Below are 13,667 nucleotides of genomic sequence, written 5' to 3'. Positions count from 1 at the left end.
TCGCTATGGTGAAATGCGATTTTGTTTAAAGCTGGGATGGGTTCTGTTGTCGGGAAGTGTTGTCTGCTCCGTAAGGTTTGGCTGAGTGCTCACCAGAGCTCACCGCGCCCAGGGTCCCCACCGGATGGGCTCCATGGGGGCTCCGAACGGTCTGGCCAAGAGTGACGAGCCAGACGGAGGTTCCCCAGTGACCAGCTGTGCTTACTCGCCTGTCGGGGGTGATGGGGGTGGGAGTGGGCAGGGCCGACACTTGGCTGAGCAGAGAGCCGGGAGAAGACGGCCAATCTGATTGTCATTTCCTACTCAAAATATTTAGTGCTGTGGACACAGTCTGAAAGGAAGAGCTCAGACACGGTCCAATCTCCAAGCCCATCTTTTGCCTGAAATTCTGAGATCGAGGGCAAGAAATAAATGCATTTTTCCTCGCTGGAGTCGTCCAACCAGAGAGCTCGCCCAGTCATCCACTAAAGTCATCAAAGAGTTATATCTCGGTGTCTGATGAAAAGTTCACTGAGGTCACCCCACCCCGACTGAATAAATACTTAAGAGAAGCCTCTTCCCCAACGCCTCTCTTCGGCACCCCAGATGAGCACGTCTCAGGGAGAGGGAAGGGGCGCGGGGCTTCTCCGTGGATGGCGGGTACCCTGTGATGGAGGTGAGGGTTTGTCATCCTACCAGGTGTATTTGCAAATTCTGCCTCCGGATCAGAAGCCCCTTCTCCCTGTAGTTCACCGGGACCCGTGCTGTGTAATGGGGCCTGGAGTGCCCTGCGCGTTTATCTTAACCCCATCCTACTCAGCCTTGGACGCCTCCTCCCAGAATCCATCCCCCACCTTGCCAGGCAGAATGAAGGGCTGCTTCCTACGTGCCTGGACTCCTCCTCCAAGCTAAAGGGCTTAACGTAGTATCCAAGGCTCACTTCACGTGGGATCCCTGGACCCAGGCAAAGTTCTCCTTGACTTTCGAGCCCCAGGATCTAGCTTGGCATCTGGCATTTAGTAGGCACTGAAAAAAGGCTTATTGACCATAGAACGTACAGCAGCAAGAGCGACCTTGATGTAAACTGTGGACTTTGGGTGGTGATGGTGTGTCAGTGGGGGTTCATTGATGGTAAGGAATGTCCCGTCTGGTGAGGGATGTTTTTGGTTGAGAGGTTGGGGCCCGGGGGAGCTGTGCGTGAAGTCTCTGTACCTTTTGCTATGGACCTAAAACTGCTCTGAAAATTAAATTCTGTTTTTTTTAAAGACTTACTGAAAGTTTTGAATGAGTAGTTGTTAGAATTGGAAGGGCTCTCAGCACCTGGCACTATGACGCATAGTGTAGCTGCAGTGTTGCCGTAACTTCTCTGCTTTGTGTTTCATTTTTGCAGGGCCTTAAGAAGTTCGATGTGCCCTGTGGAGGGAGAGACTGCAGTGCAGGCTGCCAGTGCTATCCCGAGAAAGGAGGATGGGTAAGTCGCAACACTGCAGTATTATCTTCCTTACACATCCATTTTGAACTAAGTGCCGCATCCTGCCTGGTTAAGTCATTTGCATACATTCCTAAGAAATTTAATACAGGCGCATTCTTTTCCACAAAGCAAACAATAATATAATGCAAAATTGGGTCGATTTATACCACTTTCTTAATACTTTGAGAACAGTGTTAACTTTCTCAAGCCTCTTTTCTCTTGTTTGTTGTCATAAATACACGTGTATGCATATAGGTACACATAATGCAACTGCGTTTTATATTTATATCATATATAAGCATACATTTTGTAAAAACACTGCCTAAAGAAAGCATAGTCGCATTTATACTGCAATATCCATTTAAACTAGAGGGCGCTGGCATTATACCACTGAGAATCGCTTTGACTTTTAAAATTATCCCACTCATTCCCTGAATGCCCTTTATGTAAAGCCCACTTCATAGGTAAGTCAGAGAAAAACGGTCCCCCCAAATTATCACCGAAACATCTGGCAGAGTTTGAAATACGGACCTGATTTGGGGTGTAATATGTTCAATCAGAGTGTTGCCTTTAAAGCTGATGTTTAAGTCTTGGTATTGCTGGTTTTTAAAAGGAATTGTTTGCACGTCTAAGCCCATTTTGGTGTGTGGCACTGTGGGAAGCACTATTTCGTTTTACATCACAAGGTCTTCTGAGTCCTTAAGCTTTGGAATCTCGCAGTTCCCTCTAGGACTCATGCTTGTCCGACGCCAGGTAGTAAGAGGCCACTGGGGCTTCTCGCCTGCATTGCCCTGTCCTTGTTGGAACCGGGAATTACAGCCGTCCTCGGGGGCTCCAAATGCGTTTCACCAAGTTGAATTCTGAAGTCAGTTTTCAAAGTAGCCGTGCTCCATCCCCACCCACCAGGAGGAAGAGACGTCTGGTTGGAGACCCACCTCTGAGGTTGGGTGTTTTACCCTACATCCTTCCCTACCTGAGTCGCCCCCAAAAGTGAAGTACGTGAAAGGCGTGGCAGGGAACCCCTTTATAAATGTGGTGGGCTTATGTACTAACATGCGACTGACCATCATTTTAGTGGCATAGCTCACAGCTGAGGAGTGATCTCCTGCCAGGAGATCAAAGCTTCCGTCTCCACGGGCCATGTTCACCGTGACAGTTTTTGCTGTTGGTGCTTTAGTAAAGGGTTCCTCTGCTTGGAGAGGGGACTTTCTGCTTAAGCAGTTTGCTAGTTGAAGATGCTTTATCAGCATTTAACAAGAAGTATTTTTAAATATATGGAAACGGTTCCATGAGACTTAAATTCCCCTGGGGTCCCTTGCTATAGATTTTCCCAGCGATGGTTCTGGAGCAGTGGTGAAAAGCCTGATTGCAGGGCTCTCCCCTCCCCAGCGCTTGGCTAGCTCAGCCTTCTGCGGGCACAGAGAAGGCTAACGAGTGGTGTACAAGCATCTGTGAGACATGCCCGAGTTGGAGGGACCCCAGCTCTGATAGGACCTGCATTCTCCCTGGGATCTGCCAAACAGAAACCAGACTGAGTAGAAGGGGGCTGGGTCTGTTCTTTTTCACTCTTTATGATTAGTTAACGTAGAACCAATATGTGAACATAACTCCCATAATGCTTTTACAAGAACGCTGTTCTTCCGTAAAGGTAGTTCATTCTGATTATTTCCGTATGTGAGGCCGTCTGCACAGCAGTGGATTCTTAAATGATGCTGAGGGTCTTCTCAAAGAGGTCATCAGAAGAGAATTTCTGCAGGCCCCCTGGTCTTTTTAGTTTAGTAAGTCTACAGCACAGGTGTTATTTCCTGTCATCCCTGATTAAGAAAATACCTTGACTCTGTTTCTACGCGTTGCCAAAAAGTAGAAAATGACACCTTCTGGTTAATTTCATTAACATGAGTAACCTAGCATGGGCTTGACTTTCTTTTAATTCTGCAGACACATTATCAATCTTGGTCAAACTAAGTTGAGACTTGGCAGTTGTCATGGTAGTTTGTTCAAGAGCCCGGGCCAGCGGTACCCCACCAGGGGACTGGCCTTCAGGTGCCACTCTCTGGAGTGTTTGGAGTCATGAAGAGAGACGTAGACCCCGTTCCTGGACCACACAGATCCAAACCGGGTGGTTCTAACTGTCAGCACCTGAGGCTGCCCGATTGATTCAGGTGTGCTCTTGAATATTGATCAATAAGGTGATAGGAATGGCTGACAGTAAGAGACAAGAAGAAAACCCAGTGAGGAGAAATAACTAACCCCGTTTATCATTGTCTACAGGGTGAGCCCAGTGTATTACTGAAGATATTTATCGTTAGGACAGTCGCATATACTTTACACAGTCATTTATGAAAATAGAATGTCTGTGTCCATTCTACGAACCTGGTGTATGTATATTAAATATTTGTTCATTAACAAGTCTACCCAAATGGGGTCCTATCGAAAGCAGAGCTATTTCTGCCCTGCTTTTGGGTTGGTGGTATTTTTCAGAAGTAATGTAATGCACAAAAATAGCTGTGGGGTGGATTTTGCCACTCCGAGAGCTGTGTGCATAGTTTGTTCTTTCCCACAGCTTCCCCTGGGGTCCCTTGCTGTCTGTTTTCCCCTCGGTGCCACCGTAGCAGCTGTGACGGTGCCTGGCTGCAGAGCCACGCTCCCCGAGCTCCAGGCTCACTCTGCCTTATATGGGCACGGGGTCCAGTTAATGTTTTCCTCGCCATGGTGACAGCCAACACCAGAAACTCTATGTTACTGGGTGACTTGTAGACTCTAAGCAGAAATCACAAAGGTACTGTGGATTCTGGTTCCAAAGGACTTCTCGTCCTAACCAAAAGAGCAAGCTCTGTATGGAGCCAGACTCCCCGCCCTGGAGTGGCGGGTGGCGCGTTGTCACAGGAAGAGAATTGCGTCTCGCAGACAGAGCCAGCCGCCCCGTGGATCATTCCAGCAAATCGGTAGAGGGGGCAGGAAGGGGGGGAGCTGAGGCCCAGCCGTCTGCGCACCCTTCGCTCCCGGGCCAGCGCTGGGAGGTGCAGAGGGTGACCTGGCCACATCCGCCAGTTCTCATGGGAGGGCAGTGACATTTGGGGCTAAGTGACTTGCTCCAGTCTCAGTCCAGAACCGAACTCGAGCTCTCCGACTTTCAGATGAGTTCGTGTTCCAGTCCAGTAATCTTTTGTGTCTGCACACCTCTGGCCAGATGTTAACCTATATGGAGGAGATGCCAGGGGCTGGGGGGAAGCACACAGTCAGAGAAAAGAGAAAAGAGGTTTTGCTGTCTTGACTCAAGAGTTGTGATTCTCTAGCCAGTTTTCCAGCCATCTCTTCAGTTGCTTAGTGAATCAAAAAAGTAAATAACTTTAAGAAATGAGTTGGCGTGGTTAGATCTAGAGACTGTCATACAGAGTGAAATAAGTCAGAAAGAGAAAAACAAATATCGTAAATTAAGAAATGAGTTAAGACTTTGTTGTTGTTAGAGGGTTTCTACTTCAAATAATCCCTATTAAGTAAACTGGAGTAATTAGAAAGTGTAAGTCCTAATCCAGCAGTACTCCACAGGGTGCTGTCCACAAAGAAAGGCAACTAACTAAATTCTCGGATTTTCTCCACCGATAATGGTCACATACTCGTCACGCCAGACAAAGCTGCCCAGCCCCCATATCTTTTTCTATTCTTTTTGTTTTTTTATTGAATGTAGTCGATTTACAACAATTCGGGTGTACAGCCAAGTGATTCAGGTTTAAATATATGTATGTAAATCTGTATTCTTTTCCAGATTCTTTTCTATCATAGGTTATTACAAGATATTGAATATAGTTCCCCTGTGCTATGCAGTAGGTCCTTGTTGTCTATTTTATACATAGTAGTGTGTATCTGTTAATCCCAAACTCCTACTGATTTATCCCTCCCCTTCGCCTTTCCCCTTTGGTAACCGTAAGTTTGTTTTCTATGTCTGTGAGTCTATTTCGGTTTTGTAAATAAGTTCATTTGTATCATTTTTTTAGATTCTACATATAAATGATACCATATGATACCTGTCTTTCTCTGACTTACTTCACTTAGTATGATAATCTCTAGGTCGATCCACGACTCTGCAAATTGCACAGTTTCATTCCTTTTTATGGCTGAGTAATATTCCATTTGTATATATGTACCACATCTTCTTCATCCATTCCTCTGTTGATGGACATTTAGGTTGCTGCCATGTCTTGGCTATGGTAAGTAGTGCTGCTATCAACATTGGGGGGCATGTATCTTTTCAAAGCATGGTTTTCTTCGGATATATGCCCAGTAGTGGGATTGCTGGGCCGTATGGTAGTTCTATTTTCAGTTCTTTAAGGAACCTCCACACTGTTCTCCATAGCGGCTGCACCAATTTACATTCCCACCAACACTGTTGGAGTGTAGGAGGGCTCCCTTTTGTCCTCTTTTCCTTTTTTTTAAAGAATGGTAACATTTTTATTTATTTATTTTTTAAATTTTTGGCTGCGTTGGGTCTTCGTTTCTGTGCAAGGGCTTTCTCCAGTTGCGGCGAGCGGGGGCCACTCTTCATCGCGGTGCGCGGGCCTCTCACTATCGTGGCCTCTCTTGTTGCGGAGCACAGGCTACAGACGCGCAGGCTCAGTAGTTGTGGCTCACGGGCCTAGTTGCTCCGCGGCATGTGGGATCTTCCCAGACCAGGGCTCGAACCCATGTCCCCTGCATCGGCAGGCAGATTCTCAACCACTGCGCCACCAGGGAAGCCCTGTCCTCTTTTTCTATTCTTTTTCTTCTTTCTTTCTCTACGCACGGTGGAGATGGAAGGTAGTTGAGCTGCAAGCATCAGAGAGAATTTCTCTTACAGAATTTCTGTCACAGCAGAGTGACCACCTCCGTGTGATACAAAGCTTCATAGTATAGAAAACAGGAGAGAGAACAGGGGAGGCATCTGATTCAACAGATAGAGATGCCTTTGCCTTTGTGCATTACCTCACCAAAAAGGTTGTGAAGTTCTCAGATTTTTCCAACCGAGGTCAATTTTAATTCATTATCTCAGTTACTCAGTCAGGTTCCTGTTCCCCTGACACTTTTTTGACCATAAACTCAGATCAGATAGGTGATTTCAGCCTTTTAATGGCATTAACCTTCACAAGATGCCTGTTTTCCTAGGCAATCAATTTCCTAGGCAGAAATTAGTTCATACAAAGACCGAGTAAGTCCCAAATGTTGGGAATTACTGAGGTGGTTAGATGGCCTGTCGAGCTGCGGTGGGAAAAGGAGAAACCACCACTGTGACTGGTCCCAGAGGTGAACCACCACCCCGGAGGGAGGGACCCGGCATCTCCCCATCACTGTGCAGTCATCCCCCCAACGTTCGCCCTCCACGGGCCTGGCAGCAGGAGCCCCAAGACTGGAGCCTCAGCTCCTGGAAGGGTGCAGTTGACAAGCTCACTCACTTAAGCAAAGGCTGAGAACCGGGGCAAGTTGTGTTTGGCTGTTGCATTTTTTTCATGTAGCTAAGAGTTTCCCACAGTCTGTGGGTCCCTGGACTTGGGTCAAAGTATGAGCAAATAATTCTTGACCTCACAAGATTCCTTAAATTCAACAATATAAATCAAAGTGAGAGAAACCGGAGAGAAACGGAGTGAGAGAGGAAGCAAAGTGTGAACACAGAGCTCTCAGAGACGGGTGGTGATGGATGGATGAGGTGCAGGAGACTCAGGCTTTGGCCCTCACCTGTCAGCCCAGGTAGGCAGCAACCAAGAGATGCAGGAAGCAGACGCGTAGCATCAGGGAAGGGAGCAGAGGGGCCCTGAGCAGCTCTGAACCACAGTCACTGTGGCAAGGTCTCTTCCAAGGAGAGCTGTAGTCTTCCAGATGGCGGTATCTTCTGTCGTGCGTCGCTAATCGTAAACCTTACCCTCAAATGTGTGTAACTGGGCTGTGGCAATAAAACTGAATTGTTTTCTTTGAAATGCTCAGTATAAATCTAAAGGCTGGTTGACCACTGTGGAGCGAAGGGAGATGCTCAGAACATAGATCTTCCAGATGTGCGTGCTGTGTGTGCTCTGCCACTCCGGTGGGTTCCCTCCCCTAAGCCACACGGCCATCTGTCTCAGCTCTGGGGAGACACGTGCAAGCGCGAAATGAAAACATCAGTGCTGCTGTAGCAGACCTCTTTCCAAACCAGCTGCTGCCTTTCCAGGCAGCTGCCTGTTACTGGTCTGCTCGGCAGACCTGACGGAATTCATCGCCCGCATTTTCTGCCCTATCACAGCCCAGAGAGGGCAAAGAATGATTCAGAAATAGCAGAAACCCCTCCTGGCTTCTGGGCTTGTATAACCTTTGTCGACACATAGCTCTCACCTACTTTCAACATCGTGTGCTTATTTTTAGTGCGTCTCTGGGACGGCAGTGGTTCTGGCTAGCCCAATGCCACTGTGTCTACAGCCAGCTCCATTACTTGGTTACTTTCTGCAAGGAAAACAGTATTTCAGCAGATGTAGACGATGCCCACCTAATTTGTACATCGCACATAAGTGATGTGTTTTTGTTTTTGTTTTTGTTTTTGCGGTACGTGGGCCTCTCACTGCTGTGGCCTCTCCCGTTGCAAAGCACAGGCTCCGGACGCGCAGGCTCAGCGGCCACGGCTCACGGGCCCAGCCGCTCCGCGGCATGTGGGATCTTCCCGGACCGGGGCACGAACCCGCGTCCCCCTCAGCGGCAGGCGGACTCTCAACCACTGCGCCACCAGGGAAGCCCTAGAGTAGGACTTTCAATCAAGTGTTGTAGAAATGATTTAATTGTGCAGCTGGAGCAGAGAGAAGCAACCGTGGCATCTCTGGCTTTACTCCCCTGCTCCCAACCCCACCCCAGTAAGGGAAACGTTTAGTTTCAAAGCACCATTCTAACACTAGTCACAGTTTGATAGAAAACGGGCCGGTTTGGAGCCCATCCAAAAGGAAGACTATGTTATTATTAAATCCTGAAAAGACGAAATGTTAATACCACCTCACTGCATGGACTCAAAGAACATCATTATAGACAGAATCTGATGATTGAAAGTCAGCACTTAGAGAAAAAATGTTTTTCCATGCCATTGAAGCCATCATGTCCCTTGTCTGAAGCATGACAAACTTTGTCCTGGATTCCCATGTTTCCTCCAGTAAAATACATCATTAAATAATAGGAATCATGAAAATCATTGGTGAAAATTAATCATAGTGGCTGTGGCCTAGCATTTATCAACCACAACAGGAATTGCCCATGACACTGCTGCTGTGGTAACAGCAGAGCAGATAATTGATTAAAAAAATGTAGTTAGCATTTACAGTAGGCACATGATCAGTGATTAATAACAAAGCACTGGCACATGGGCAGCTTAGTACCTGAGTGCAGAGGAAGAATTCTAAATGTTTACATATTTTATTTATCCATTTGTCCCACTTCTGGTGAAACTACACACACACACACACACACACACACACACACACGTCGCTCTGGCAGCCTAGACCACGTTCCTTCATAATGAAAAAATCATACTGTGCTCTTGTCTCCAGGTGTTGCTAATGAGAGATGCTTACCTAGTGTCTACAAACACTCAATCTTGCCTGAAGTGTCTACCGCCCTAGAAATACTGGGGGAAGCCCACTCTTTCTTTCTGAGAGAACCACACCCCTCTGTTCCCTTCTGAATTTCCATCCAAACAAAAGGAGCAGAGAGTAGGCATTCTCAGAGCTCAGGCAGAAGAGAGAATGAACTTGAGAGAAAAAAATAGCTTTTTTTTTTACCTAGGCAGGTCCCTGTTCTCCCAGCCCTTTGACCATAGACTGATATTAGATGTTTTTATGGAAAACTGGGACGTTGGTGAAAGTATGGTGTATGCAGAAGCACAAAAATGATGCCTTGAGGCTGGCCGGCTGGTCGATGCATGTGGGCAAGGGGCACCATGGATTCTGGGCAGTGGCCTCAGTGATCAAAACCTCAGGGAGGCTGGCCATCCACACCAGCCATCAGCACCAAGGATGGTGAGAAAATGATTAACTGGGTTCCAGTCCAAAGTTGACAGTTCTGGGGAAATGGCCTTCCTTTCATGGCCTCGAGGAAAACATATCTGTGGGTCAGAGCCAGGATAATGATAATAATATTGTTTTGAGTTTTGACTGAAAACCTCACACCGACTCCAAGAGACCACTGATAAGCCGGGGTGAGAGAAAGGAACATTCTACTCTTCTCTGAAACCAGACTTAAGCTCTGCCTTTGGAAATCCATCGTCTTCCTTCCTCCGATGGAATGTTTTGACAAGTACATCACTGAAGCGTATCCTTTTCTCTTAGAGAAGGAATGCCAGTCTTCAGAGACCTTTGTTTTGTTTTATTCACTTCCAGTCCATCCTTAGTAAGCAATGGCAGGATTTCTAAAATGACCAGAGGAAAATTCTTACCAAACATGACGTGCTTTCTAAACGCCATCTGAAAATGGAAACATGTTCTCTGAATTTGTCTTCCCTCACTCAGTAGGAAGAGAGGTCGAGTCTTCACATGCAAAAGGCATCCATGTCCAGGTCACTGGGGCAGCTTATACAAGAGGCTAAATGCTCCTGCGTCTAAGCACTCTTAAACTGGGCTGTTCCTATAATAAAGAGAAAACTAGTAGATTTGCACATTTTTGAAATTACTCTTCCTATTTTCTTCCAGAGATACTAAATAATAACCAGAGGAAAATGGCAGAAATGACCAAACCAAGCGGCACAGGCACAACTTCCTGACTCTAGAGCGGGAGGGGGTCATCTTTTCTCTGCCTTATTTTCTCCTTTTTGAATTAGAAGACGCTATACCCGTGTCCTTAATAGTCAAAGGCAAAGATGCTACAGACATCACTGGCATTCAGGTGAATTTGAATTTATTTTTAAGTGCTTTAGGCATTTCAGAATTTTCTTAAGAAACTGCTCAACCTGAGAGCCTGAACAACCTGTGATTCTGAGCCCTCTGGCATCCCACCCAAACTAGCCCATTGTGGTGTAGACAGCCAGGTCATTCAAGTCGTCAGATGTCTGACTCACATGGGAAGTAGAAAGCAAGCCTTCAAAAAAGGGCATATTTCCCCACTGATTAGAAAGATCAGAATATCCCTGTCCCCTTCCTCTCTGTGTCCAGTCTAGAAGACTAAATTCTAGAAGAATCAAAGCAGGACTAGACCTTCCTGTAACCCAATACAAGCCCTGTATTGATGGCAGTTTCCTCCTAAGCCCCTGCGAGGGCACTAAAATCCCACCATAGGAACAAAAGTTCTTGTATTCAAAGCACTGTTAGGATGGATAATTCCTAAAGATCTGGAACCAGAAAGGAAAAAGCGAAAGAAAGCAAAACAAAATGAAATGGAAGTAATTAATTCTGGGTAAATAACATCTTTGGCCTAATAAGTTCTTAGCTGCATTGCACCTTGATGTTTTTCATTAAAATGTCTTTGTAAAGCACTTAACTGTTCTTCAAACTTAAAGTCTGTTTTAAATAAAGAAACAGAGGACAGATGAATTTTATGGTGAAGTTGGTCTCTCCGTAATAAAAATGAAAGTGCTGGCATGTATTTAGCTCTGCATGATTTTTTGAGAAAATGCACTCCAAATGGTGATGATGGCATTTTTTATGCCTTGTGAAGATATATTTCAAAAGAACCCTGATGTCAAGGTCATTTTTATGCCCTGCACCCATATTTAGCATCTGCCAACAAGACTAGCCTTTCGTAATTCAGTAAAAGACATACTGCCATGGCTTTGAGGACGAATGAGTTTGCAATGATTGGAAACAAAATGAACAGAACCCTGTGACTGACTAGGAAGCGGTTTTCTTTTGTTTATGTTGCTTTTAACATTCTACTCTTTTCAGCTCAACTCAGAGAAGTAACCCATTGTCTTATACCTGGGCAGCCTGGATACACCTGCCGCTGAGGGCGAGATGCACAAATCTTTAATAGGGTTTACTATGTGCCCGCAGCCCTAAAGCACACCATTACAACGCAAAAGAAAGAGGGGGGTGAATAGGAGGCCAGATAATCCAAGCAAAATGCTGAAACAGGAAGACGGCTTCCTCACTCGAAGGCCTTGGGGGTAATTCCTCATCATTTAACACCTGCTATTTTACAAATATTTGTATTTCTCATCATAGAATGATAGAATTGTTGGTGCAGTACCTTGACAAATCTCCACAACGTCTTACCCAGGAAGGACGGAAGAATACATCTGAGACTGATGAATAGTCATTCTGTTCTTAGAGGACTCCAGAAAAGAAAGGCTTTCCTGGTTACTTAATGAAAACACACATACACACAACACACACACACATGACACACACACACAACTCAGAATAGATTCATATATATCTAGAGTCAAATTCACTAAAAAATACCCAATTAATGAAAAGTATGATATGTTATTGCAAAAGAAAATAATCCACCTCCTAAAAGTTGAACTAAAAAAGTTCAACTCTTCCTCAAAAACAGAATTTTTCTTTGGGACTCTCACTTAACACTGAATCCCACTTAAAATTTCCAGACAATAAGGTTGATTCCACAGCTTCACTTAAAAGAAACTCGGTGTAAGACATGCCATAGACAAGAAATAAAGCAAGCATATCTGAGCCCCTAGGAGATTTCTTTCTGTTCCCTGGTCAGCTTCACATCTTTGTTTGAAATAATTTCTCCTCTGGCCAGTGTTTTTCTTGCCTTTAAAGAGTATATTTTGAAATCAGGAGATGCCAGGGGCATGACGTCAGCCTGCTTCTCCTCAAGCGTTGTATAGAAAAGAACTGAAGAACGTCCTGAAGACATAGACTTAACCTCTACAAGTTATACAGTAAAGTGATATTGGTGCTGTAGTTGTATTATATTTAAATAGTTGTTTTTTTAACTCCCGGTCAACTAGAGACAAGGATAAAGAGGTTGAACTAAATAATAGCATTAGGATGTTTCATTTGAAATCCAAGAAGGCTGAAGTTATGCATTTGGTTACTGCATAGCTAATATATCAGTAGTTTCACGTGAGCTTTGATCATTATTATGTTGCCAAACGCAAGTTCGTGGGCCCTACGCACAGTGAGGCCAAACAAACCGAAAGGTCAGAGTTTGGAGCAGAGAAAGGTTTATTGCAGGGCCGAGCAAGGAAAATGGGTGACTCATGCTCAGAAAACCCCAAACTCCCCGAGGGGTTTCAGCAAAACATTTTTAAAGGCCAGGTGACGGAGGGGGATCACAGGGTGTGTGATCAGCTCATGCAGAATTCTCTGATTGGTCGATGGTGAGGTAACAAGGTGGTGTCACAGGGGTTGAAGTTATCAATCCTTAGGCGCCAGTAGGTCTGGGGGCTCTTGATCATCAAGTACTTAATTTCTTCCATTTGGTGGGGCTTTTAGCATCTGTAAAACAACTCAGGAAATGTGCATCAGATACTATTATCTGGGTACTTCAGAGAGGAGCTACAGCCGAGGATGTAGGGGAAGGGTCTGTCCCAGGAAGACCGCATAGGGTCCTGCTCGATTACGGTTAGACCACTAAAATGTAATGCCATTAATAAGAGCACAGTTCAACACTATTGACAAATGGTTCATGGGACCAGCATGACCATCATGGCGTACGGGAGGTGACACCCCACCACAGCATGTGCTGTGATTGCTGTCACCAAAGCTCTTGAGAAAATTGCGACATAGGAAAGGTTTAGCTCTGACACATGCTTGCTTCCTGAACAGGAATCCCACCTTCCCCATCCCATCCCACAACTACACACAAACTCCGATGCCCCGGTGATGGCCATCCTCTAGCATTTCGCTTCAACCGCAAAGCCCCCGGAACCCCAGTGAGCTTTCTCTTCCACTGTCCCTCTACGGGCCCCATCACAACTCCATTCCTTCCAAATCTACTGATCTCAGCAGAACTTGGGGAAGAACATGGTCTCCTAACCTTTTTTCATATTAAAGTATCAACTGTTGCATTACCGGTGCCCCTGACTTCCTGACCAATTGCTCATATGAAAATTGTACCCTCGTTCTAATCTCCGTCTTCTGAGTTTCTCACCTCCCTTCTGGAGTCCTGGCCTGCTGATTTGCACTTGGCTTTCTTTCCAGCAGCTGCCAGACCAGCATGAAGTGAAGGGAGACTATTTCCTCCCTGGTCTGGATGCTGTGCTTCTAGGACTGTGTCGTAAAATCCCATCACCCTTGGGCTTCCCTGGTGGCGCAGTGGTTGAGAGTCCGCCTGT

General features: G+C 45.8%; 1 protein-coding gene across 1 annotated transcript in view; it reads left to right on the top strand.

Moving 5' to 3' along the window:
- Nucleotides 1-649: 649 nt before the first annotated feature.
- COL4A2 (collagen type IV alpha 2 chain) overlaps nucleotides 650-13,667 on the top strand; it is a 125,255-nt gene continuing 112,237 nt past the window's right edge. Inside the window, exons 1-2 of the mRNA XM_007455325.1 lie at nucleotides 650-655; nucleotides 1,370-1,450. Of these exons, the coding sequence (XP_007455387.1) occupies nucleotides 650-655; nucleotides 1,370-1,450 (87 nt within the window). The remainder of the gene's footprint in view (nucleotides 656-1,369; nucleotides 1,451-13,667) is intronic.

The sequence above is a fragment of the Lipotes vexillifer genome, unplaced genomic scaffold, assembly GCF_000442215.2.
Source record: "Lipotes vexillifer unplaced genomic scaffold, Lipotes_vexillifer_v1.1 scaffold132, whole genome shotgun sequence".
Classification (NCBI taxonomy): domain Eukaryota; kingdom Metazoa; phylum Chordata; class Mammalia; order Artiodactyla; family Lipotidae; genus Lipotes; species Lipotes vexillifer.
The sequence above is the reverse complement of the archived record's forward strand: the minus strand, read 5'-3'. Positions and strand labels throughout refer to the sequence as shown.